This window comes from Lethenteron reissneri, chromosome 47, assembly GCF_015708825.2.
Source record: "Lethenteron reissneri isolate LAM-NWPU_2019-01 chromosome 47, ASM1570882v1, whole genome shotgun sequence".
Lineage (NCBI taxonomy): Eukaryota > Metazoa > Chordata > Hyperoartia > Petromyzontiformes > Petromyzontidae > Lethenteron > Lethenteron reissneri.
This window is the reverse complement of record NC_083825.1, coordinates 9,755,218-9,781,949: the sequence shown is the minus strand read 5'-3', so window position 1 is coordinate 9,781,949 and position 26,732 is coordinate 9,755,218. Positions and strand designations below refer to the sequence as shown.

Here is a 26,732-nt window from a genome sequence, read left to right as displayed (position 1 = left end):
CTCAACCCACCCACACAAACTCCCCCCCCCACTCCCAAATTCAACCCACCCACACAAACTCCCCCCCACCCCCCTCCAACTCAACCCACCCACACAAACTCCCCACCCACTCCCCCACTCATCCCACCCACACAAATTCCCCCCCCACTCAACCCACCCACACAAACTCCCCCCACTCCCCCCACCCCCCACCTCAACCCACCCACACAAACTCCCCCCACCCTCAACTCAACCCACCCACACAACTCCCCCTTCCACCCCCACCCCCCTCTCCGCGTGTCTCGCGGTCTCACGATCCTCAGCCACACACTCTGAGCGCCGTCTTCATAGCGCTGTTGTGGCGTCTGCCTCCTCCTCCTCCTGTTGTTGTTGTTTCTCTCTCTCTCGGTTTGCTGCCTTGCTCACTGACGTGTTATTGATTATTCGCGTCAATTGATTTCTAATTTGCCGCTTGGGGAAATGTCGTGGAGCCAATTGGAATTTCCGTGTGCGCTGTCGGCATCGTGGACTTATCCCATTCCGCAGTGTGCATGAACGAGTCCTCGTGTGCGGACCGAGGTGCCGATGTATGAGTGTATGAACACGTGTTGCATGAGTGGGTATCAGTGTATATGACTGTGTGCATACGTTCACGCATGTTTGGGGGGAGGGGGGGTATCGCAACTCTTAAGTACACGTGCGTTATGAGTATGAATGCGGTGCGTGTGTGCGTGTAAAGGGGCTTGGATGTTTACGCGTGACATCGCGATACGCATCTAGATGTGCATGTAATGTCCGCCGGGATGACAACGCTGAATTACAACGCGCGTGGCTCGGCTGTGTCGGAGAAGCTCCGAGCAGACACTTGTTGAAGACGGCGACCCGGGTTCGACACCGGGCCAGGGTGACGGCGGAGAGGACGATGGGACGACGCTTGCTGTGGCTGGCAGTTGCACTGGGAGGTCTTGCGCAATCGTCAGAGGTGAGTGCCGACAGCCGTGCGCACGTGGGGTGTGTGCGCACGTGGTGTGTGTGCGCACGTGGTGTGTGTACACGTGGTGTGTGTGTGCACGTGGTGTGTGTGTGCACGTGGTGTGTGTGCGCACGTGGTGTGTGCGCGCACGTGGTGTGTGCGCGCACGTGGTGTGTACTGACAACCCACACTGCACACACACACATATCCATACAATGCCAGGGCACTGGTCCGTGCACAGTGTTGTGATGCACCACGTGTACACGCGTGATTCAGAGATTCAGTTCTCACGCGATCTTTTGCGGAACGCTGCTCGGCTGGTTTCGAGTACTGTCGGTGATTTAGCGGCGTAAGGCACTACCACGAGAGTGCAAAGTACGCGCCTATCCATAATGACCAAATGTGTAGCTATCATTGTACCCTATATTCCTGTTGTCACGTGGACAGTTTCATAAGAACAGTTGACGGCATCGTCTCGCCGTTCCTTTCGATCCGTGTTTTCATTTGTAATTAAAACATCTTCCGGACCCCTCTGGCCGATATTAACCACCGCGTTAATAAATTACGGTTGTTAATCGATAGCCTGCAAAAACCGGTAACCGTTAATGATAATAATTGGTTACCCGTTTGTGCGAGTCTGGAGCAGTTGAAGCAAGGATTTGGTCGAGGCCGGTAATTGGTAACATTTTTATTGTTATTACTACACGCTTTCTATTAACTCACTCTGTCTGTTGTTGTTGTTATTGTCGTTGTATCCTCAAATCTTGTAACTCAATTTTAACCCACTTCCCAATGTGGTGTCGACTGCAAACTTGGTATACTTGTGTCATACTGATGACAATATTATATTCTATCATAAAAAAATAAAAAAAACATATTTTAAAACATTATTTTGTATATGTTATGTTTCGGCTTGGCTCAAATTGTCCACGGTAAACTGACATGGGCTGTAATTGCCCACGGCCCCTGACGTTATGGCAAGCTTCGGGGCCATTCCTGGAGTTGTCGAGTTCTTCCATTACTAGTAGGGTACATTTCATTAAAGCGTGTTTTTTTTTTTTTAAATATAACGTATCTCTCGTTGGCTCAGCGAGCAAAGCGAAGAGGTTGCAAGTCGTGCTGCCGATGGCGTGTGATGTTTGCGTGCTCACGCCGCTGCCTGGCAGAGGCTGACCTGCCCCAACGGGAGATGGGATTGCATCGACGCACCCTCCCTGGATCGCAAGTCCCGGGTGCTCAACAATGACGACTTCCTTTAGGTTTCGTTTCTCAGTTAAACGCTGGATAAATGTTCATTTTGCTCCACATCTCGAAACGTGTTGCAAACTAACCGGGTTTTTTTTATTCCTCTGGTTTTCTGCAACCGATTTGAACCACATTAATCACGTACATTCCTTCGTTACCCGCTCGACTACATTCACCATATACGTACTTGTACAACACGCCAAACATTAATTATTTACTTCCATCATGTTGCGTATAATCAATACGATATGTTTAATTTACAATTGGACATTTTACACAAATCAATAAACTCAACACATTCGACATCACTGCCTGTGGCCTTAAAAAAATTAGGAATATATTCTAGGCGACGTTTCGGGCAATGCCCCTTCACAGCACATCCTACCTGTCAACCCATGCGGTTTATCCGTATTCTTGTACAGGGAAATTGAGCCAAATGTGTTGTGTCAATTTGTTTGTGTTTCTCCCTTGTGATGGGACTTTGTAGGATGAACGTTGAGATTTATAAGGGCACGGGGTGACCAATAATGTCTGAATTGGTCTGTAATAAAAAGTAGGGCCACTGATAAGGGGTTGACAGGTAAGGCACATAGGGAAGCCCGAGACGAGAGTCAACGTTATTCATCGCTTATGTACAATAGCTTTCCAGTTTCAGAATTAAATGTGGTGCATACGCACACCTGTTAAGTGTTAATCACATACGCAAACGCGCACGTTGACAAACATCTGTTAAATGAGTGTTCGCATGTGCATACACACGTGCGTGCAAGAAGCTGATGGAGCGAGTGTCGAGTTTAGGTACCGTGCGCGTAAATTACTTTAATTGATGCTACTCCATAATCTGTCCTGACAGGTTGATAAATGTTATTTAAGTTTACAAGTATGTGTGTGTGTGTTCATGGGGGAGCGGTAGCGTAGCGGTTAGCACGCTGCACTACGAACCTGACGACCCAAGTTCAATTCTCGCGCACAGCTAACAGCAGTGATTGTTATATCAATCGGTCATGGGCCTCAAAATGAGTACCTGGTGCGGGGTGTAATCATCGTCACTAGGGAGACAAAGGCGGCCGGGCGTGGTTCTGGCCACCCACCCCCTCGTGTGCCGTGCCGGCCTTCATACGCGCTCGCTAACAGCACTTGCCCCAACAGTCTGTTCAGGCTATACGGGGGACCTTCGTCTTTTGTCATAGGTGTTTGCTAACGGCACTTGCCCCAACCCTGTGAAAGTCTGTGCGGGAGTGGGGATCTTTGTATTTGCCTTTGCCTTGTGTTCTGACAAACACAACACACTTCACCTGGAGAGCGTGCCCCGTAATTATGAGCAGGCTTCGAGCCCTCTGGGACTATGGGAGAGATCCGTGTTACAAACAAACGTCAAAGGGTAATAACAAATATGCAAAGCTGTAACCCAAAACACACGTTCAAAACAAACACGAAACAAATCGGCGCAAACGGGAGGCGCTCTTTAAATTGTTTAGTACAAGACTCGAGCTGCTGTTGATTACATAACAAAAACAACCTCTCGTATGCAATATTCCAAAATATATCGATCATTTCAAGCTCATGATATGCGCTGAAGCTCCCATGCCAATCGGCCATGCGAGTTGTTTGACCATACTCCGACGGCTTTGTTGAAGGCTTTGGGAGTGGCTGGCGCCGACTTCAGACACCGCTCGCCAAAGACGTTGACCACGTCCGGGAATTGAACTCAGCTCTACACGGTGGAAGGTGTGGGGGGGGGGGGGGTTCAAGTGTGCGGTGACTTAAAGGCCATCAAATCTGCCACGTGCTCCTCCAATCTCGGCAGCTGGCAGAAATGTCTCAGCCTCGCCGTGTCGCTCACCACTGGGGACGCCACCTCCAGCGGAGAATCCGAGTTCCAGTGCAAACATTCAGCGTCTAAGAGAAATAAATTAAAACATTTTTTTTATAAAATCAGCTTTCTCATTCTCACCATCCGCCTGCATCCACCCTCGTCTCGTCGGTTACTCAGTTACGGTGCCGTGATTTATAAATCTGCTTATACCACTTGCCCTGAACAGCTTCCTTCCCGTCTTTCACGCTGCCGCAATGCTTCATTCTAAACGAGGGACGTTCCATTTAACGCCGTGACCTTTACTCCTAAGGTCACGTTATCGTTACGCCATCCTGCCAGAGACATCTTCAATCGATCCACGCTTATTTATAAAGCGGTAAAACATAACACAACAAAGACGGCCGTCGTACTCGAGGTAGTTTATTTACTCCAGGTTGAAACTCTCGCGATATAAAATGAGCCTCACGTTCCCTCCCCGCCGCGCCGTTAATGCCAATATTGTTGTGGTATGTTGGTGGGTATTGCTGTTCACTCACGATGCGGTTGAAGTCTGTTCTCCGACGATCGGGTCCCTTCTCCTGCCTCCTCCTCTTCCTACTCCCCTTCCTCCTCCTCCTCCCTCCTCTCCTTCCCCCTCTTCGTCTTCCTCCTCTTGTTCTTGTTCTCACGACCTACCTGGATACTCCGCTCGGATAAGTCTCGAGCGCAATTGTTTCCACATACATAGCGAACAGCAATCGCGTTTCAAGCAGAAGTCGCGTACAGCACTGCACGCGATTTGCCCGATGCTGCGTTTGGGCAGACGATGCCACAAGCACAACACCTCCACACGAAAAGCGTTGATGCTGTGCTCTTAACAACAAACAACAGGCGACGTTTCAGGCAATGTCCCTTGCTATGAAGAAGGGCCATTGCTTGAAATGCCACCTCTGTATGTTGCGCGTACGTTGAACTTCTTTCGCACCGTACGTAGCCAACCGCGCTAATCGAAGGTGCGGCTGCAGGGGGAGGAGGTGGGACAACAAACTAAACCCAAAAATCAGTGGACTCTACAACATGTTTGCTGAGCAAAAACTCAATAATTGTTAGAGGGTCACATCTGGATTGCGCCACAGCGCCCGTGTAACTAGACGACTGGGATCAAAGTGATGGAATTGAGAGGCGCTGACGAGAGGGGTTTGGAATGATTTTGGGAAACTGAACTTGAAGGGAAGTTGGAGATTTCGACCCATCGACCCTAGCGAGGGAATGAAACGAGCGCCAACTTGTGTGACGTCAACACGGGGGTTGATTTTTGTCCACTGGCTCCTGCCATGGGAATGTGCAATTTTCACAAGTTCATGAAGAGTGACGTGGCATCATTATCTCTCTGACTTATTCATCTCAGACGTGACATGTTCATCTCCGCCTCATCCGAAATTACCTCTTCGCTTCCATGTCATTCATTGTTACCTCTTCACCTCATTCAATGTCCCTTCCTCATCTAAGCTCGTCTTTCATCACCTCCCCATCTTGTTGTGTCGATACGTGTATGTTTTCTTTAAAAAAATAAAACCTCGCGCGTAAGCTTCGTCTGTTAACGGAATCTGTAATCTGAACATGGCTGACATTTACACCATTGGAACCTCATTTGCCAGTAAAAATATAATAATTGTTTTTTTACCGTTCTATCTGGCAACAAAACTGACACCTTTTTTTTACAAGGAGTCATGTTTGCATAGACCACAATACCTGCAGCCATAATGCAAACAAAAACATAACTCTGATAAGGACAGTGCATATATTATCAGAGTTATGTTTTTTGGTTTGCATTATGACTACAGGTACTGTGGTCTATGCAAACATGACTCCTTGTAAAGAAAGGTGTCAGTTTTGTTGCCAGATAGAAGGGTAAAAAACCAATTATCATGGCTGACATTGTTGAAATGGCCTCTGTCTGGTTGGGGGTGTTGGGGGGGTCTCCATCAGGTCAGGTCAAGTCACGTGTGATCAGGTGAGGTGACCTGGCCGCTTACTTTCTGATATCCGTCTCTCAATCAGGTCTATTCTCACGCTGGGAGAGGTGCCATTGGCAATGCAAATTACACATCCCCCGAATCTGTATGTGCCCGATATCACCAGGTCTCAGAAGCTACGCAGGCTTTAGCTTGGCTAGTAATGGGACAGGATACTTGCCATGCAATATCAGATGTCAGAATTAGACACTGAAGGTATCCGATGTTGTAGCGCTTGGGATGCAAGTTGGCCACGAGATGGCATGGAGGAATTCTCCCCGTTTGTTGCAGCAAGCCAAACACAAACGAGTGAAATTTATACCAATCGAATTGGTATCATCATCATCATATCTTAAGTTGTTTATTCTTCTGCCTTCAATCTTCGCGCCTGCTTCGATGGAATCCAGGCCTGCCTCTCGCATGATGTGCTCACTGTACAAATTGAATAGGTAAGGAGACAGCGCACAGCCCTGACTTACTCCTTTGCCAATGTCAAATTATTGCGTCTCCCCATACTCCATTCCCATTTCCTTCATTGTAATCCACGTCAGTTCACGGCCCACACAATCAAACGCTTGGCTATAGTCAATGAAGCAGAGGCACCGCTGTTGCTGGGATTCGTTTGATCTTTCCATTCTACGTCTGACGTTTGCAATTTGTTCCCTTGCTCCCACTGGCGGAGCCAATGGGAGGGGGGGGGGCTGGGTGGCACGTGCCCCCCCAATGATCCGATCGAAATCCCTAATTTCGATCGGATCATTGGGGTTTATTAGTAATACATCGGCATTTTGCCACCCCCCACTGTGTAGCATATTATTACTGTGTGCCTAGGAACTCTATGAGATGATAGGACAATAGTCTGAGTCCATAATTGGCAATAAGTAACGGCAAAGCAGTTATAAGTGACTCATAGACTTGTGCGCAGTTGCGTAAACAGCACACGACTTCCCTGAAGGCATCAACACCTCCAGCGAGCGCGATGCCGATCACACAACGCGGTTCGAATTCGACCCTCGATCGATGACTGCGCCATCGCCGCACACGCGTCGAATAAAAAGCAAGGGACAACAAGTCCTTACTCACTAACAACTCCTTACTCACTAACAACTCCTTACTCACTAACAACTCCTCTATCATTTCTCATTGCTGGATGAGTTGCCCCCCCCCCTACCTGAAAATCCTGGCTCCGCCATTGCTAGTTCATCTCTTTTTCCCGAAGCCTCGCGTCAACACCCGCTAGTTCTCTTTCTACACAGCTCTCCATTCTATGTGTTGGATAATACTCTTGGGTTTTTTCGGTAAAGTCACGTAGGTAAAAAATAAAAGTAAAATTAATAAAAGTAACATTTAAAAATCACGACGTTTCGGAGGCAACACAAGCCTCCGTCTTCAGGTGGAACCGTCACAGCACGATTGCTGTATCAAGTAAAAAATGTATATATAATCTCTTCAGCAAAACATTGCTGGTATTGGCCATGAGAGCTACAGGATGGTTGTTAGACCATGCTCTGGGTCGCCTTTCTAACGTCGAGTTATGTATATATATACTGAATGCTCCCAGTCTCTGGGCCACTCGCCACTGGACCAGATCTGTTGCCACAAAACTGTGAGTATCTCAATAGCCTCATCTCCTGCTCCCTTGATGAGCTCAGTGGGATTGCCATCTCCTCCCCGGGGCTTTTTGTTGTTTGCGAGCTCCTCCAGGGCTTGGAGTACGTCACGCTCAATCACGGTAGGCGCTCGTTCGCACTCTCCCCCGTCAATGTGTTTAGTTAATGCAGCGGTCGGGAACCTATGGCTCAGCGAGCCATATATGGCTCTTCCGGTGACGGCATATGGCTCCCAGACAAATTTGAGTTGAAAAAATAATAAAAAAAAAAAATCAGTTTGGAACTGATTTTAAAATACTTGTGATATTTCTTAATAATACTGTGTCATTTTAAAGTAAACAGAAATTAGTTTTGAAGATAAATTTATCGGGTCACGGATCCCGTGACCAGAAGTCGCATTAAAAGTAAGACATATTTAATTTATTATACGTAAAAAATACTATATGGCTCTCAATGAAATATATTTAGAAATATTTGGCTTTTATGGCTCTCCCAGTCGAAAAGGTTCCCGACCCCTGAGTTAGTGCCTTCAACGTAGCTCATGCAGTCAGGTTCAACACGTGGCAGGCTTTCGGCGACCAATATTATTCATGATAAAGGTTTTTGGGGTTAGATCGCGTAAGTATGCATGTGTCGCTGAGCCTCCACCACCCGACACAGCCAATTAGTAAGGGGTTTGTCACGTAAAAACACGCCAATTAGTGACTACTTCAGCTTATACGGTGTCTCTGTGTATCCTCTACATCTGCCCTTTACTTCTTCCAGAAGATTCTTTCCCATGGTGTTCTTCATGCCACCTACTCTTGGCATACATCTGCCAGTGATATCTCTGATATTTGTGTTAAAGAGAGAGATCCCTCCTCGCACATCAGTGCAAGCTTCTCTAGAGCACTGTTATTTATCTCTCCGTGCGTGTCGCTGAAATTCTGCATTTAATTCCTTAATTTCTTGAGATTCCGCTCCGAAAGCTTTCATATATTTTGCCATTCCATCTGCTATCTCGATTGCTTATTGCGACGGCTGTTTGGCCTTTCTCTTGGCTTTTGGTGCTGCAGAGCTGTGGCACTCACGGTGGTATTCATGTCTTGCCAGAGTTCATCTGGGTCCATCAGATTCAATGCAGAACATTTGTTGCTGATGTCCATTGTGAATTGTGTCGGGATCTCGGAGACCTTAAACCTTCGAGGTATTTCAGGTTGTTTTTTTCAGTCTCTTGACGAGGGAGAGCTATAGCGACCTGGAAGGAGTGGCAACAATCGAAACTGGCTGAATTGATGAAGCACGCGTAGCATTGTTGTCGTATACAATGCGTTAAAAATAAAAACTTACCGCGTGATGAGTGCAACTTTTTACGTGATTATTGCGATCGATGCGTTTGTTTGACCACCTCTGAACGTTGTCACCCTTCTCGTGTGTTGTTGTTGTTTTTGTTGTTGTTTTGTTGTTGTTTGTTGTTGTCCCTTTCCAACGAGGGGGAGTGATCGTCTTAATTGGCGAGCGCCGAGTAAAATATCCTTAAACCACATGGTAACCTGCGTGGTTCTGTGTCTGTGTTAGGTGAAGAGTTCCCAAGACAATGCCACAGAGTCGCCCCACGACGGTAAGGTCTTGTGCTTGTGTACAATTACCCCTCTATATATATTTGTTTCACATTTAGTCTTTTCCCCCGATGAATTTCCTTTTTTTACGAAAACTCGCAGAGCAGTGAAACACGTGCGGCAGAGAACGGCTCAAACAAACAAAATTCATGAGACGCAGAATAAAATAACAATCCTTAAAGTCGCCTTTAATCCTTTATAGAGTATATAGTTAAGGTGGGGGGGGGTACACTCTCCCACACACTCTGCTATAAGACTTTCCATGAGAGTTAAACCAATATTTTGAATTCTTAGAGCCCGAATTTAGCCAAGTTACGATACGTGCAAAATGTTATTTCTCGTGATGGGATTTGTTGCGTAGCCGTTGGTAGCTCGGCTCTGACCATCAACTTTTTGCTACATTTCGGAGCCCAGTTTTTAATCACAGGTGTGACCTAAACCCAGATTCACAACCATGTTCTGAGTGGTGCCGGCTCCGTGCGAGCGAACCACGAGCCAACGCGGCTCTGCTCCGTGCTGGACTCCACTCCGGATTTTACTCTGCTCTTTACCAGATTGGATTTTTTATTTCTTCTTAACTACACTGTGTGTAATTGTTAGTATCGGCGTTTCCTGCAGTTTGTTTGGATTTAACATAGACTGTGAGTGTAATTATTGGCTTTTATCATCGGGTTTTTTTGCATTATATCTGTATTGCCAGTGTAATTGTCATATTTGTTGTCATTATTATCCTTTACTGTATTTAGATTGGATATTATCTATACTTGAGTGTCATTTTTATTTACAGCGCTTGGAGATATTTCGATATTAAAATAATATTCTTACAACCACCACGATTCATACATGGCCCTTTCATAAACATCATATCTGGCCGGGTGGCAGAATGGATCAAGGACCCGAGTTCAAATCCCGTGTTAGGGGTTCTGCAATATGAGTACCGTTCAGTACAAAATTAACAGCGGTTGTTTCATGGAGTGGCTGGACCCTGTCATGGAAATATGGAATTTCCACCACAGATATTTGCACAACACTCATGATATATTGTGTGTTTCATCAGTGTAATTCTTACCATAGACGGACAGCAGAGTCACATATTAGCATAGCTAAGCAAGGCCTGCAAGTTCTATTATCGGTCATTGCCTACAAGGATCGAGCTTTTACCCAGTCTGAAACATTCAGTTCAGCTGAATGCAGCTGTGCACACAAAGTTCTTGATTCACTGATTGCCTATTTTCCGCATAATTACATCGAGTGAAATAATTGAGGGCAAAGCCAATTATTTTATTTCCGTGGCTTGCTTTTGATTAATAATAGTAATAATAAAAATAAGAAATCAGAAATTGCGCGCGTGTGCTTTAGCTCCGAGATGAGGCTCTCGTGTAGGTTGTGGGAGCGGATGGACTCAGCGCTTCGTCAAAATCCACCGCGCAAATTTTGCAAACACAAGCGGTGAGTTCTCCCAACGAAAGCACCCGGGAAGGTTTCGATTTAAAGCTTTCGTGACTGCAGGGATTCATCTTCTTGGTTCTTTCGGTAAAGTCACGTAGAAGGGAAATAATAAAATAATAAAAATAAAACATAATAAAATTATTTTAAAGCTTTCGTGACTGCAGGGATTCATCTTCTTGGTTCTTTCGGTAAAGTCACGTAGAAGGGAAATAATAAAATAATAAAAATAAAACATAATAAAATTATTTTAAAGCTTTCGTGACTGCAGGGATTCATCAACTTGGTTCTTTCGGTAAAGTCACGTAGAAGGGAAATAATAAAATAATAAAAATAAAACATAATAAGATACAATTCTCACAACGTTTCGGCCACAACGCAAGCAGCCGTCCTCAGGTGAAGAACAGGTCTGTCGGAAAGACAGCGTCTGAATGAAAGACAGCGTCTGAATGAGACGCTGTCTTTCCGACAGACCTGTTCTTCACCGGAGGACGGCTGCTTGCGTTGTGGCCGAAACGTCGTGAGAATTGTATCTTATTATGTTAAATTTTTATTATTTTATTATTTCCTTTCTACGTGACTTTACCGAAAGAACCAAGAAGATGAACACCTGGGAAGGATTTATCCGAAGTGATTGTCGCCTTCATCTGAACATCGGGGTCGTGCTCATCTCTCGATTACAGCCAGTGGTGGAAACTCTACGCTCCTATGACGGAGGGTGGGGTGGGGGTTCAGATATATTCAATAGGAGGGCCGCTGTTGGCTACCACGATCAGCCCCAATAGGAGGGCCTCTGTTGACTACCACGATCAGCCGCTGAGTCACCCAGCTGGCTGACACCTGATTCGTCTTCATGAAGCGACATTTGCACGTTCAACATTGCGATTCTTCTCGGGCTGATCACGGCTAAATTAATATCCCGCACCCGCATTACAGTATCCGGTGTGTTCACGGTAGACGGATAAGCGCGCACGCTCGCGCCAATAGAGGGACACACACAAAGGGCAACCCTCCCTCATTCATCGGCCATAGGCTAGAGCAGTGGTCTTCACTCATTTTCAGAGGTGGGGCCCACTTTCGCCGATAAGCCATCATCACTGTGAGGGCCGCCACACATTTGAAACCATTGGGAGGTTGATTTGTTTACCTTTATTGTACTTTACACTCCTATCATGTTTCGTGTTGTTTGTTGTTGTAACATTCTTACCTGGCCCGACTGGATATCTGTGAAAAATTAGCTTAATAGCTAATCGGATTCCTCCAGTTTAAATACATATTCTAGATTCTTCTGATACATAAACGCTGCCACTCTTCGAGTTTCTGGTCAAAAGAAAGATGTAGAGCAGGCTCGAACAGTTGTATCCGCTGTAATAACCTCGTTTGCCCTGCATGCGATGTAGGAAATTTGTCATAATGTAAGTTATTTACCGGTGCGTGCCATGTTTATGCATCCAGCGTTAAATGAGGACGCCTCTTCCATTTGTAATGACAAGCGTTGCGGACAAACATGGCTTTGAATTGTCTCTCGTTTGTCTCATCCATGCGTCACTACTATTTATACGAGCTTTTATTTTCAAAGGGAATTTCAAAGTGCCCCCCCATATTCAAGTGATCGTCGGTCGATTGTTTGTTTGACACATCGCTGGAAATTCCGTGGTCGTTGTGGTTTGGACGATTCGGTCGTTAACAAGACAGCCGCTGTTGAGTGTCCATCAAATGGATGCTGTGCACTCGCTGGGTGGGGTTGTAGAATCACAACGATGATGACGATGCCAATGATGACGATGGCAATGATGATACTGATGGTGATCGCAGTGATGATGATGAAGGTCATGATATAGATGATGACAATGACTTATTATGATGATGGCAGTGATCACAAAGGCAATGATGATGCCAATCAATATGGTGACAGTGATATCGACAGTTGTGATGACGATACCTTGGATGAAGATGCCTTTTATGATGATGACAATAATGATGATGATGAAGGCGTAATGAAAAGCTGCACCAACGGTGGTTAATGCTTTGAACTTGTGATCTCATGGTTGGGGGCTCTGATTGCTCAACTAAGTGAGCTCCCAAGTTCAGGTCACGTGGTCTCCCTGCTCAAGCAAGCAATGAAGCATCACTCACCTCCATTGGCCGCCCCATGCCAATGGTGGAAATTCCACATTTCTATGGTGGGGGCCATTCACGGAATGGTTCTCGTTTTCTTGACCATTGGGCGATGAGTCGGCCCCAGCCTGATATTTACCTGCCAGCTTTCGGAATGTGAACGTAACTTGGTAACCACAGTGCCAGGCCAGTTACTGCACCATAAAGCAGCAGTGCTTTGAATTTCCATTACCATCACCGGGGGCTCCCTCACGGGCAGTGCAGCAAAATCCGTTGTTGTGCTGTACTTCTATGCTCCCGCATGTATGTGCCCACCACCCACTTACCAGCATGGTGAAGTATGTTCAAATAACCTCCACCGAGCGCATGGTGTGATGGGGAGATCCAAGGAAACGGCAGGGCAAGTGAACGCACACGTCCACATAGGTCACCGCCACAGTGAAGCTAACCCGAATACATCGTGGGGTTTCGTGTGGAGTTTCGCCGTCTTTGCGCTGAGCGAGCCCCATCGGGACTCGCTCAGCGGTTGTCCAGAAGCACGAATCTGACCGCAGCTGATGAACGCCTGAAGGTCATCATTATTCCGCTGAAACAGATGGTGCTGGAAAAAACAAACCCCCCCCCCCCCAATCAACATTGGTTTCGAAGGCCAATAGGCCGATGTACAAACACGAATGAAATGTTACTCTACGTGAAGGGGCCGGCTCCCTGCCACGCTCATTGTTGATCTCTTTGTTGGTGACATTCAACTAAAATGTTTTTCACTGAAGCGCCGAATGCGGCAATTAATCGACCGATCGGCAACGAAAACAAAACAGCGCTCGACCCCGGGGGGGGGAGGGTGGGGGGGGCTTAGGAATGTTGGTGGGGGGGGGGCCCATTCGTGCCTCGCTCGCGGATGGATCTGCGCTGTGTCGCTGTGTGCCGGGGCGAGTTCTGACTCGGCTGAAACATCCGAGCAGGAATTGTCTTGAGGGCAGGGGGGAAGTTGGCGGAGGGAAGAAATCCACTCGTGCCACGCCAATATTGCATTTTTGGAGTGGGAACTAAACCAAATAAACTCCATCGATAATTAATCACTTTGTGCTAATTGTGTGCAATTGTTAATCAAACGGCAGAGGCAGTGCCGGATTGTCCTCGTAGCAAAAGTAGCTACATATGTAGTAGCTACTACATATGTAGTAGCTACGGGCCACGCACTTTCAAGGGCCCTGCGCTAAATGCTTTCAAGCTATCAATTCCGCTTCAGCGATTCTGCACTTGCTCTATTACTCTAGTATTATATTGCCTTCAACTTTTATGAACGTCTGGGTGTTTAAGGTTAGCGATTTGTCGTATTATCTGGCTGTATAGTAAATGAAAATACAATTATTTTACTTTGCAAGTAAAAAATGTGTTTTTAATATTTGTGTTTTTTTATTTATTTAAGGCCCCTTTATAACAACATATGCCACAGGCCCCGCACCAGCTTAGTCCGGCACTGCGCAGAGGGTGCGGTGCCGGAATATCTTTGCCAACACCAGGGCTGGATCATGGTCCCGTGAGTCCTCTGGGCAAGTTTATTCTGGAGCCCCCCCCCCTTCGCTTGCCTATATTGGTGTCTTTCTTGCCTTCCTCCTCGCAAAATCATCCCCTAGATCGTCAAAATCTAGCTGCCTGACGAGTATTCTTAGGTTTTTTTCGGTAAAGTCACGTAGGTGAAAATTTTAAATTAATTTTCATTTTAGTTTTTTCGGTAAAGTCACGTAGGTAAAAAAATAAAAATTATTTTTAATTTTTTACCTACGTGACTTTAGCGAAAAAAACCTACGAATATGAATCCTTGCAGTCACGAAAGCTTCAAATCTAGAACTGTCTGACGAGGTCTGACTCCATTGACATGAGTGACAATCAGCTGAGACGTGTTAGGCAACATGCTACTCCGCAGCTCATTTTCTCTTCTGCCTAAAAGGGAAAATGTCCGCTCACCCTGGCAGTTTGTCGCTGGCAAAGTTAGAAACATCCCAAGGGCCACGAAAACATTGGGGAACACTGACTAGCAGATTAAGTGCCTGCAACGTCTCAAGCGATTTAGTTGGGCACTTCTCACCCTCAGAGTCAGACATGAAAGACTTGAATTGGATGAGTTCGTTGGCAAAGTTCATGTCCAGGTCTGATGGATATACAGCGGAGAGTGCATTTACCTTTTCCACTATGACATCACTGTTAGACACCTGATCTGACATCAACATAACTCCAAAGAGACTGGTAAAACGCTTGTAAGCGTCCAAGCAATGTTCAAGGCATGCCACTAGCTTATCAATGACCACATAAAAAATTTCTATTTTTAACTTCTCCCTCGCCTCAAGTGTCACACCTGGCTCTGAGCTCTCATCTGCGAATGTTTGGCATTTCCTCTTTCGCTGAAGATCGTGCTTATTTGACTGAGAGACACCTGTAACATTTAAGGCTGCCCTTTCAAAAGCCTCAAACTGGTCTCGCTGTCCCGCCACAAAATCCCTAAACGAAGACAAAAGCTGTGCTGCTACAGATATGTCAATGTCACTTGTATGTAGGTGCATGCTTGTAGCGTGGAACCGGTCAAGAATGACGTCTCAGAAATGTGCCATGAACACAATTCAATTTAGCACGTAGTCCAGCGGCCTCAATTCGAGTATCTCTTTTCTCATGATCAACTTTGCACACACCACCGAAGGCCTCTCTAATGTGGGTGTAATTTCTCCACACTGCCTTGGTTGACTCTGCCCGAGCACTCCACCGAGTACTGGACAGCGATTTTAATGTCAGTCTGACATTTGTCTTCCGAAAGACTTTCCCCCATCTGTGTGTGGATGAAGAGAAAAATGTGTACAGTGACTGCAACATGTTAAAAAAAACTCGTCCGCCTTTGGGCTAAGGTGTTAACACCAACTAAGTTAAGTTAACGCGCTGCGCAAGGCACAGACTCTATCAGAGATTTTTTTTTGTTTCAGGTGGGCCTGTAGCCCATTGTATTTTCCTGCCATGTTGCTTGCATTGTCACATGACTGACCTCTACAGTTTGAGTGGTCCAACGGAAGGCCCTCCACCATCAAAGTCACACAGTCTGCTCAACGTTTACCAGTGTGGCTCTCAATTGGCTCGAAGCCCAGGAATCGCTCCACCACGTTCCCGCTGCTGTTAACAAACCGGAATATGGACGTCAATTGGTCCACATGTGGCAGGTCTGGAGTGGAGTCAACAATTATTGAAACATATTTGGCATCCCGAATCTCATCTGCTATTGTTTGGCGAGTTTTCTGACCCATTAGCTCAGTGAGTTCTTCACATATTGTCGATGACAAATGTGACACTGTGCCTCTTCCTTTTCCACCAAACTTTTTTATATGTTCAGCTAAGAATGGGTCAAACTGTGATAGCAATTCTAGGATTCCAAGGAAATTACCGTTATGGGTTGACCCAAACCGTTCATCATCTCCCCTAAACGCAAGTCATCTTTCACCCAAGAACTTGATCACTGCTACAACTCTTTTCAAAATATCCCTCCAGTATTTACGTTCCCCATCAAGTTGATGCAATGAGATCTGCATCTACAGCACTGCTCTTTGTCCGCTGGTGCGAGTCAAGCATGCATGATCTGTATTATGCACTCTTTTCACGTTCTCCTATTTTTAAATCCTTTATATTAAGTTCCCTTGCTTGCTTGCTTGCGCGCTTACGACCGTGCAAATCTTTCGGTCGTTTTTTAACCCACTTCCCGTGATCCAATCGAGCTGACATTTTGCACACAGACTCGTTGTGTGTGACAATTTATTTTCGTGAAAAAAAATTTCCAACATTTTACACTTTTTAGGAAATATATATATTTAATTACCAATTGCTTAATGGTGGCAGGCAATCATCTGACCCATAGGTGGCAGCCATCTCAAGCCAGAGGACGAGAGGACTCTAGCCGCCCGTTTCAAAGACCAATGTGGGCTGGGTTGTGGCCCATTGAACACGTACTGTAATTTAAAGGATTTATAGTGAAAAACTTTGTTTTTACGGGTTAATTTTTTTCAGAGTGCTTCCAGTCACTAAACCCCTGACTAAAGCCACCGAGCTCGCTGGAGAACAGTTTGCATGCAAAATAGTGCACACACAACCTGTTGAGGGTGAGTACAGGAGCCACTGTCTAGAAACCTTCTGCCCATTTGGCAATATACAGTTCAGAAGTTCATTGTTGAAACTTCGAGTCTTTCCACCAAGCGCTCTATCTCGGACTGGAGCTGGGTATTTTTCACAGCGGTTTTGAAGGGGACTGCTCCTCTTTCAATAAGCCCTGACTTAACAATGTCACTGGAAGTGCTTTGCCATAATGCAGGGTCCGTGACCTCATAGCACCAGGAATGGCTTGGTGGCTGATTTGAATTCTTGTGAACTGCCCAACTGCTCCTGAGGTGTAAATGATGGTTCTTATATTATACCATCAGCTGTTGAGGGTTCACCTTCAAAGGATGGCTCTGGGAGAGTGACAACATTACTGGAAACTGAACTAGTGCTAGTTCCTTCCTCACAGCTGTCAATATTGCTGCTGTCATCATTATTACTATCAGAGGGTTTTTTTAAAGAAGTTGGCAATTAGTGGAACACTTTGAAGCAAAACTGCCTCTCTTCCTCCCCTTTCTTTATTGGCTTTCCTTTTGGAAGCACCATAACGTTTGTGGTCCATATTTCAGAACTAGTATGCTATTTATATGAATATATTTATAGCATATCTCAATACTTATTAAATAATAATTGAATTGATATATATTGACAACACCCTTCAAATGCTTTTGCTGGAAAATACAATAAAGTGTTAGTATTTTATAGTCTACTTGAACCTAAAGGCAGCTGTGAGTAGATGAAAAGAAAACATTTGAAACGCACATAAAAGAAAATAACCCTAACCCTTTAAAAAGATTGTTAGAAAATAGCCCTTGGGAGGGATTGTTAAAATAGCCTTTAAAAAGCCTTTTTAAAAAGCCTTTAAAGAGGCTGTTGTTTTAGAAAAATGTTTTTAAAATTCTCTTAATATATTACTGATGGCATACCAAGTAAGAAAACAGGCATCTGTATGTGGCTTTTCCTACCAAGACAAGTATCATAGACCTGCCTGACACAGAGAGAATTATGTTGCTTGAAATTCAAAAGATAACTTTTTTTTTCATTGGCTGAACAACCAACAAAGGTTTCTGATAAGTCAGTGAAATTACTTGGTGGAGACTCTGCACATAGGCCGCACCCCATCGATGGGGAGGGGAAAAAAGTCCTCGTAAGAACTGTCGACAATTTGCATGTCAACGTTAGCATTATCTACTTCCGTGGGTCTAAAAACAGACGGTCTATGGAAAAAAATGAATGGCATTTTCCCAAATCTTTAAGTATAGATTGGGTCTCTTATATATGCGTTAGTGTATGAAAAACGATAGCTTTTGGCATATATTTTTTAATGTTTCACAAAACCGCGGTGTATGTTTAATAATTGATTTGTCAACGGCTAACTAAGCTCTCAACAAACGACGAGCCCTCGGTCTCACTAGCTGGCTGTTTAGTGCAGCCAATTTGGTTGTAAGGGCAGCTGGCTGGCAAAAATAGCAGCTCGCTAACTAACTTCTGTTAACAAGCTGAATCATGTGGGCAACTAGCTAGAGGAAATGGGCAGCTAGCTAAAATAAAGAGATAGCTAGTGACGGTAAGTCAAATAACGAACGGCTTGCGATAATATGACGCCCTTCAAGCTGTCCTGTTATGCAGAATGAACTGACTTGTTGGTGAATATTGTACCACGTCACAGCGTATTGTAGCAGTGCCAACCAGTGGCTCAGCTGTACAGCAGCACTGCACTCCCCCAGGTGTTGCACTCGATGTGTGCACCGAGGGGCTGATGGGCCCTAGTGGCCAACTCACGGTTTAAGCACCGAGGGGCCTCACATTGTCAGGGCTGAGAGGTCCGGGGGCCCTAGTGGTGATCTCATGCTGTAAGCACCCAGGGGCCTCGTGGTCAGCTTGCACTGTGCGCACTGAGGTCCCTGGCCTTCAACTTCCATAGGAAGTCTTGGGCCACGCACCGCACGCGGCCTGAGGCTTGGAGGCCCCCTGGCAGTCCGAGTCCCCGGGGCACCGGCCCCACTGGCCCGGTCCATAATCCAGCCTTGGGCAACACCGCCGTTGCTGTTGTTGTAGCGGTCATGAGCGGAGTGGTCAAAGATTGTGACGGGGATGGGAAAATAATTGAGAAACAAGGCGAATGTAACGGTGAAGCCTACGCGCGCAATGATTCACCACCCTGGTCACTTCCAAGGATCAGTTCGTTTTTGTCTCATTTATGGCCTCTCATTAGCATTGTTTCAAATTGCTTTTCTGTCTGGTAGTTTTGTCTGCCCCGCTACCGTGAGCCTGAATGTAATATAAGCAAGCGATTTGTACCTAATTAGCATTAATAGAAAAACTCACGTCTAGATTACATACGCGCTTCGATGCATCTACCGCGAGCTTTGTGAGAATCGATATTAATTCGTAAAACGATGCATCGCTACCCGCCCAGTAAAAAAACAAGGCGAAGGCAACTGATTGATCGAATCGCCGCCCTGAATTTCGGCAACGGATTAAGGTTTGGGGGTTTTAGTCCATTGGTAAAGGCCTTCAAAATCATGGTCTCTGGGTGGAGAAAGACAACAACACCAACCCACCCATGGGACCGTTATTCCAGAGATTCGGCGAGAAGCGGCGGCCCTTTCGCGGGCTGATTGCGCGATGGGCGTTGTTTAAAAAAACTCATAATCGGAAAAACAACTTCTGATCTCTCAGTGATCACGCTCGCCTCTCCCAATCTTCTCGACCCCCCCACCACGCCACGGCCGGTGCCCCTCTCCACGCAGACGAGGGCTGCGTGGACTCGTGGTTGCAGCGGCACGGCGGCGCGCGGCGCTACTACGGCGGCGCCGTGGCCGTCACGGAGTCGGGCGACGCGTGCCTCAGCTGGAGCCTCTTCCCCGACTTTTCGCGGCGGTTCCCGCGGGGCGCCGGCCTCGGCGACCACAGCCGCTGCCGGAACCCCGACGGAGACGCCCGCCCGTGGTGCTTCCGACGCGAGCCCGGCGGCGTCGTGGGCTGGGCCTACTGCCGGTGCAACGACGGTGAGAGGCGGCCCCCACCAGAGGCGTAGCTGGGGGGGGGGCAGGGGGGTACACGTGTCCCCGGGTGCCAAGGCAAAGGGGCGCCAAGATGAGGCTTACAACGTCACATTATAATTTATTGCGGCGGGCGCAGCAGCCTGAAACTACTGCACAAATCTACACCTAAACCTAAAAGTTTATATATCCCGCCACACACAGCCGACATGTCATGTAATTACATTTTGGTATGTGATTAAACGGGGGGGGGGGGGGGGGGCGCCAATTTTATAGTTCGTCCCCGGGCGCAAAATATCCTAGCTACGCCACTGGCCCCCACCAACCCCCGGTCGCCTCACCGACGCGTGGAGGGGTTTCTCGCGTGCGCCGTCGGCTCGGGGAGCGCAAGATTAATGTGGGGGGGGGGGGGGGGGTTAATGTGAAACCAACTTCACCAAAGGAATATCAAGGGTTCATAGTCTTAGGTTTTTTTTGGTAAAGTCACGTAGGGAAAAATAAAAAATAAAAAAATTATATAAATAATAATAGAAATAAAATAATAAATAACGACGTTTCGGAGGCAACACAAGCTTCCTTCATCAGGTGTAAAAAAGGCACAGCAAAATAACTGTATTTTTACCTCCGTGACTTTACCGATAAAAACCTAGAGTATGAATCTTTGCTGTCACCAAATCTAGAATATCAAGGGCAAAGCAGAATAAGTACCGTGATTGTACGATTAACTCTTTTTGTTTATCACGCGTTCCACTTTGGCTGTCGCTGTGTATGTGAGTGTTTAATATCAAGCAGGTGTTGTTTGGGAGGCAGTATGGGGCGCCGCTGGTGGCGAGATATTAACTACCTCGCCTAGTATACAGGAGGTTGTGGCTTCGATCATGACCCAGTCGTCTGTAAATTAGGAGTTTTCATGTTCTCTCTTTCTCCCTGTGGTTGCGTGGATTTTTCTCCAGGTCCTTCGGTTTTTTCCTACACATTTGGACCCGACACGCGTTTAGACTATTCGGCTGCTATAAATATCTGCACGATAAGCCACTTCGTTGAGCTATCATTTGTGATGGCCAGGTGGCTTCTGAAAAAGAGCTCCATTGGCCCTTACCTGGTAAAATACAAATTATACAACGGGGGGGGGGGCCTTCAACAGGAGGTCTCAGCCCCCTCCAGCCACTACAGAGGTGGAGGGTTGCTTGTGTAGAGCCGACTTTGTCAGGGTACAAGACAACACGACGTGGATTCGCCAATGGTGTGAACGCAACCGCATGACACGGCACGTTGAGCTCATGAGGTGGCCAGGCGGCTCAGGGGAGGGCAGAGCGCTGAGATTTTCTCTCCGGGTCCTCCGGTTTTCCCCTCCACGTTTAGAAACGTGCATTGGGGTTTTATTTAGATTGTTTTGGTGCTAGAAATGTCCAAATGATGGGCCATTTTGTTGAGCTATCATTTGTGGCCAGGTCGCTTCTGAAACACATTCCTGCGGAGGGAGCTGGTAGGAACGTTGGGTTGCTCGGTCAATGGCCAGGGTCAACGGCGGCGTGGTGTATTCCGCAAATATGTCCGACTGTGAGGGCGGGCACAAGGCGGCGTGAGTAGGTTGAACGTTGAGTTTTATAAGGGCACCACGGGGTGACCAGCCCCTCCCCACCCTCCCCACCCAGCCCCTCCCCACCCTCTTCACCCAGCCCCTCCCCACCCTCCCCACCCAGCCCCTCCCCACCCAGCCCTCCCCACCGTCCCGTCCTTACCCAGCCCTTCCCCACCCACCCCTCTCCACCCAGCCCCACCCCTCCCATTTTTGGATGCACGACGGACGGACGGACACAATAATCCCCTGTGGGCTGGTGTAACCAAGAGGTTCCTACCAGTAAAATAAGTTAATACCTCGGTGAGCTTTGCCTGGTAGGATGTGTTATACTGGATAGTTTAGTTGTATTCTTTTGTGTTTGGGTAGTTTGCACTCCTATTGTGTTTGTGTTGTTTGTTGTTGTAACGTTCTGACCCCGTGCCTCCACTAGACAGCCGTGAAAAAGAGCTTCATGGCTCATCGGATTCCTTCTCAAGTATAAATAAATTTGCTGATTCTGAACATCATAATCTCAACTTGTATCAGGCTGCCGCTGCCCGATCCTGGCCAGCTGACTGAAACACTCAATAGACGATCAAAACATTTATGTTAATGTATTCTGTCATTAGCAATCTCTAATCCATAGTAAACAACAAAAAACCTCCAACACATTTTGGAATGTCGTTTACGTTATAAAAAAAACCTTGAGCAATCGGGATTCAACACACGTAAAGAGGAGGTGAATAACAGATCCTGGAAAGGGTAAACATAGATGAAGAATGAAGGCTGAGTGGAGGGTACTGCGATGTTCTGGGCTTGTGACGAGGACAAATGGTGGCCGGCTGAAACGGAAGGTGACGGAGGGAACCCTGGACAGACCAGGGACTGCCATCTGATGAGCTTCACAGCTTATCGGATTTCCGATTCCGAGGAACTGACTGGGCGTCACACATTGACCGCTGCGTGGGGTGGAAGCCATCTCAGCTGGGACGTCGCAGCGAGTGACAGACACCGAGAGATAGCGAGAAGTGGAGAGAGGCCACCGCAAGGAGATGTCGCTGAAGGAAACGGTCGCATCCCTGACGGCCCACAAAGCCTCAGGGCAGAGGAGACGGATCGGGAACTTGAGGCCCCCATCGTGGAGTCTGGAGGAGTCGGGCACCGAGCCACTGTGGGGGTCAGGGGCGGCGGCGTGGATGTGAACCGGACCCAAGCCACATGCTGCCACCACCACTGCCACTGCTGCCACCGCCGCCGCCGCTGCCACCACCGCCGCCGTGGTGCTCTGATCGACGTGTGGGCCGGGCGGCCTTTGAATGCGCTAAGAATGCCATTGAAGGGCGCCATTGAAGGGGGACGCACGTCAATTGTTCTTCTCGGCGACGGCCCCCGTCCACATTTATAACCCGGCGCGCTCCGTGCTGGCTAGAAGAAAAAAATCCGCATCCACGTATCTGTGGCATCCACAATGGGCCGTCTTTCTCTTTCCTTTTTCATTTTAAATGCAAAACAGAGCCTCTTTAACGCAGTCACAAAGGGGGGATATTTGTAAGGCTTAGGTTTGCCAGAAGGTCTTTGTAGTCACATGCGCGCGTGTGTGTGTGTCGAGGAGCGGTGGTGTAGCGGTTAGCGCGCTGCGCTATGAACCCGGTGACCCGAGTTCGACTCCGGCTCACGGCCACCAACACCAGCGACGATTGTCTGAACAGGTCCTAGGCCTCTCCCCTAGGTACGACTCGGTGTGGAAACATCGACATTGGGGAGACAAAAGCGGCCGGGCGTGGCGCTGGCCAACCAGCCTCTCGCGTGCTGTGCCGGCCTTCATAGGTGCTCGCTAACAGAACTTGCCCCAACAGTCTGCTTAGGCTGTACGGGGGACCTTTGTCTTTGTTGTATCGAGGAGCGGTCACGTCGTGGGAAGTTCGCTGCACGAGTATCACGGCGACCCGCGTTCCAATTCTCAGTCATCGCTTAAATCGGTGCCAACTGTCTGAACCAGTCCTCGGTTAGGTTGACTCAGCCATCAATGAGTACCCGGTAATTTATGTGAACATCAGCACCCGAGGAGACAGATTGTGGCCGAGAGTGGTGCTGGCCACACAGCACTTGACCCCATAGTCTACGGAGGCTACACTGGGTGGATCTTTACCTTGACGTGGTGTGCCTGTGCTGCATCATAAACACATTCCTCCTGCGGAGGGAGCTGGTCAGAACGTTGGGTTGCTCGGTCAATGGCCAGGGTCAACGGCGACGTGGTGTATTCCGCAAATATGCCCGACCTTGAGGGCGGGCACAAGCCGGCGTGAGTAGGTTAAACGTTGAGTTTTATAAGAGCACCACGGGGTGACCAGCCCCTCCCCACCCAGCCCCCACCCAGCCTCACCCTCCCCACCCAGCCCCTCTCCACCCTCCCCACCCAGCCCCTCCCCACCCTCCCCACCCAGCCCCATCCTCCCCACCCTCCCCTCCCTGGTGTAAGCAGGAGGTTCCTACCAGTAACATAGTGTGTCGGTGCAGCTGTGTAATCGTGTGTGTGTGTGCGCGCATTTATTACAAGTCAACATAGCCAGGCACCGTGGCGCACGCATGTGATTCGGCAATTTAGAGGCGAGGGTTCGCCTAACCTGACTAATTTTGTTTTTAATGAACATTGGTTGTGGAGGTGGAAAGGTGGGAGGGGTTTGGAGGGGCGTCCGGGTGGAAAGAACGACGGGAGCCGAGCCCAGAGAGCCGCGCGGCTCTTAGAGGATTCCTAGAATGGCTGAGCATGGCTCGGGTCTGCTTATCAAGCGGCGGTGGAAATGCAGCACGGTTGTCGGGGTGGTGGCGTAGCGGTTAACGTGCCACGCTATGAACCCGGCGACCCGAGTTCGATTCCCGCTCACGGCCAGCAACACCCAGTGACGATTACCTGAACCGGTCCTGGGCCTCCCCCAAGGTCGACTCAGCCTCAAATGAGCACCCGGTGCTCATTTGTACAGGCTATACCGGGGATCTTTGTCTTTGTAATTTTTTTTATTTATGGTGGTGGCGGTGGTGATGGCGTTGGTGGCGGGGGTTGTGTCCGCCCGTTGTGTTGCCAGGAGCGGTGCGGCTGGCCGGAGGGGCCACCGGCACGGAGGGGCACGTCGAGGTCTACTGGGCCGGGCGGTGGGGCACGGTGTGCGGCCGCGGCTGGGACTCGCGGCACGCCACCGTCGTGTGCCGTCAGCTCGGCCTCGGGTACTCACCAACATAGACACCAACATAGACACTCACTAGCAGAGCCACCAACATAGACACTCACTAACATAGACACCAACACAGACACTCACTGACATAGACACCCACTAACATAGACACTCACTAACAGAGACACCAACATAGACACTCACTAACATAGACACTCACTAACAGAGACACCAACATAGACACTCACTAACATAGACACTCACTAACATAGACACTCACTAACAGAGACACTCACTAACATAAACACTCACTAACAGAGACACTCACTAACATAGACACTCACTAACAGAGACACCCACTAACAGAGACACTCACTAACATAGACACTCACTAACAGAGACACTCACTAACAGAGACACCCACTAACAGAGACACTCACTAACATAGACACTCATTAACAGAGACACCCACTAACAGAGCCACTCACTAACAGAGACATGTATTACTCGTAGAGATAATCTCCAATGTAGAGCTTCACCGATATCGCTTGTGGCAGCGGGAATTCTAAACTCTCATGACAGGGCCCAGTGTCCCCGTAGGGCAGCGCCTGTTGACTTCGCACAATGTGAGATGACACTTTTTCTCAACCTCAGCGGGACGACGGGCTTCGTGGAAAGTTAGAATTTTTTAATGCGATGGACGAATCGTAAAAGCTACATCAGCGCGTCAAAGCGAATGGAACTTTTTTTTTCGGGCACGTAACCGGCAGTCACAATCGCGGTGATGCGGTGGCTTTTTTGTTCATTTATTTTCAACTCAACGCGAGCCCCCCGGGACACGAAACCGATCACGGGACAAGAATGTCGGGGGTCCACAGACATCCCGCAAACACCAGCCCCGAGATTGACGCGGCGGTGGCCGGGCTTGATGGAGGAGGAGGGGTCAGATTGGGCTCCCCCTTCATGGTGCCTGGTCCAAGTGTGTCTCTAGGGCAGTGGTCCTTCTTCCTCTTCATAAGCCGGGGGACATCACGCGTGCATGTCCCCCTGGCTGGTGTGAGACGCCATTTCTGGGGGGCGCAAGACACGGCCAAACTTTTTTTCAGGAGGTAAATAATCGAAAACACAAATTAAGTAGGGGCAAGTCAGTACAAACTGACTTTGTTTCAGCAAGCCTGTGTCTCTCTTCACAGAACCACTGCTCTAGGGGTCATCCTGCGTGGGGGTCACGGTAGTGCCCACGCACGACGCCAGGCTCGTGGTCCACGTGGCCCGCAAACTCGCCTGGGTCGCCCATCGCCGCTCGAGCGATTGACATAGCGCTACAATCTTGTCATTTTTTGTCGGTCGTTGCCAGGGAGAGGGGCATCGCGAGGAAGCGGGCTCGCTCCGGCCCCGGGCAGCGACTCGGGACGCGACTCGGGACGCGACCGCTCCGGCCACTGGCTGGGCCTGGCGTGCACGGGGGCCGAGTCGGCGCTGTCTCGCTGTCCGCGCGCCGCCGCCGGCGGCAGCAGGGGCACCACTGCCAGCTGCGGGCGCGCGGGGGACGCTGGCGTGGCCTGCGTGACGCGCAAAGGTGCAAGTGTGACGCGGAGGGTGTGACGCGTGGGGTGTGACGTGGGGGGTGTGACGCGTGGGGGGTGTGACGCGTGGGGGGTGTGACACGTGGGGGGTGTGACGCGGGGGGTGTGACACTGGGGGTGTGACGCGGGGGGGTGTGACACTGGGGGTGTGACGCGGGGGGTGTGACGCGGGGGGTGTGACGCGGGGGGTGTGACACTGGGGGGGTGACGCGGGGGGGGTGACGTTGGGTTGCGACGCGGCCCAAATGTCCTGGATTGGCGGAGACTGCCCCAGTTTCAGAACGGCTGCGTTGGTTGTCACCCTCAACAACATTGGCAAGATTTGGCGTTTTGCTCAAATTTATGGACATTTCTGACTTGAAAAAAAAACAATTATGCTCAATATTGCGCATTGGCTGTCAAAGCTTTGGTGAGTTTCATGTTGGCTGTTGTCATCAATTATCGTTTTGTATGATCTTCTGTGGTGTTGTCTGGCTACACATTGCCTGTTGAAGCTGTATCTT

The 26,732-nt window shown here is 48.4% G+C and overlaps 1 protein-coding gene across 1 annotated transcript in view; it reads left to right on the top strand.

Annotated features, from left to right (window-relative positions):
• Window positions 1–286: 286 nt before the first annotated feature.
• Window positions 287–26,732, top strand: part of LOC133354508 (neurotrypsin-like) — a 44,991-nt gene continuing 18,545 nt past the window's right edge. The window contains 7 exon segments of the mRNA XM_061571396.1: window positions 287–558; window positions 831–961; window positions 9,175–9,217; window positions 19,661–19,918; window positions 24,557–24,695; window positions 26,001–26,055; window positions 26,057–26,222. Of these exon segments, the coding sequence (XP_061427380.1) occupies window positions 531–558; window positions 831–961; window positions 9,175–9,217; window positions 19,661–19,918; window positions 24,557–24,695; window positions 26,001–26,055; window positions 26,057–26,222 (820 nt within the window). The 5' untranslated portion in view covers window positions 287–530.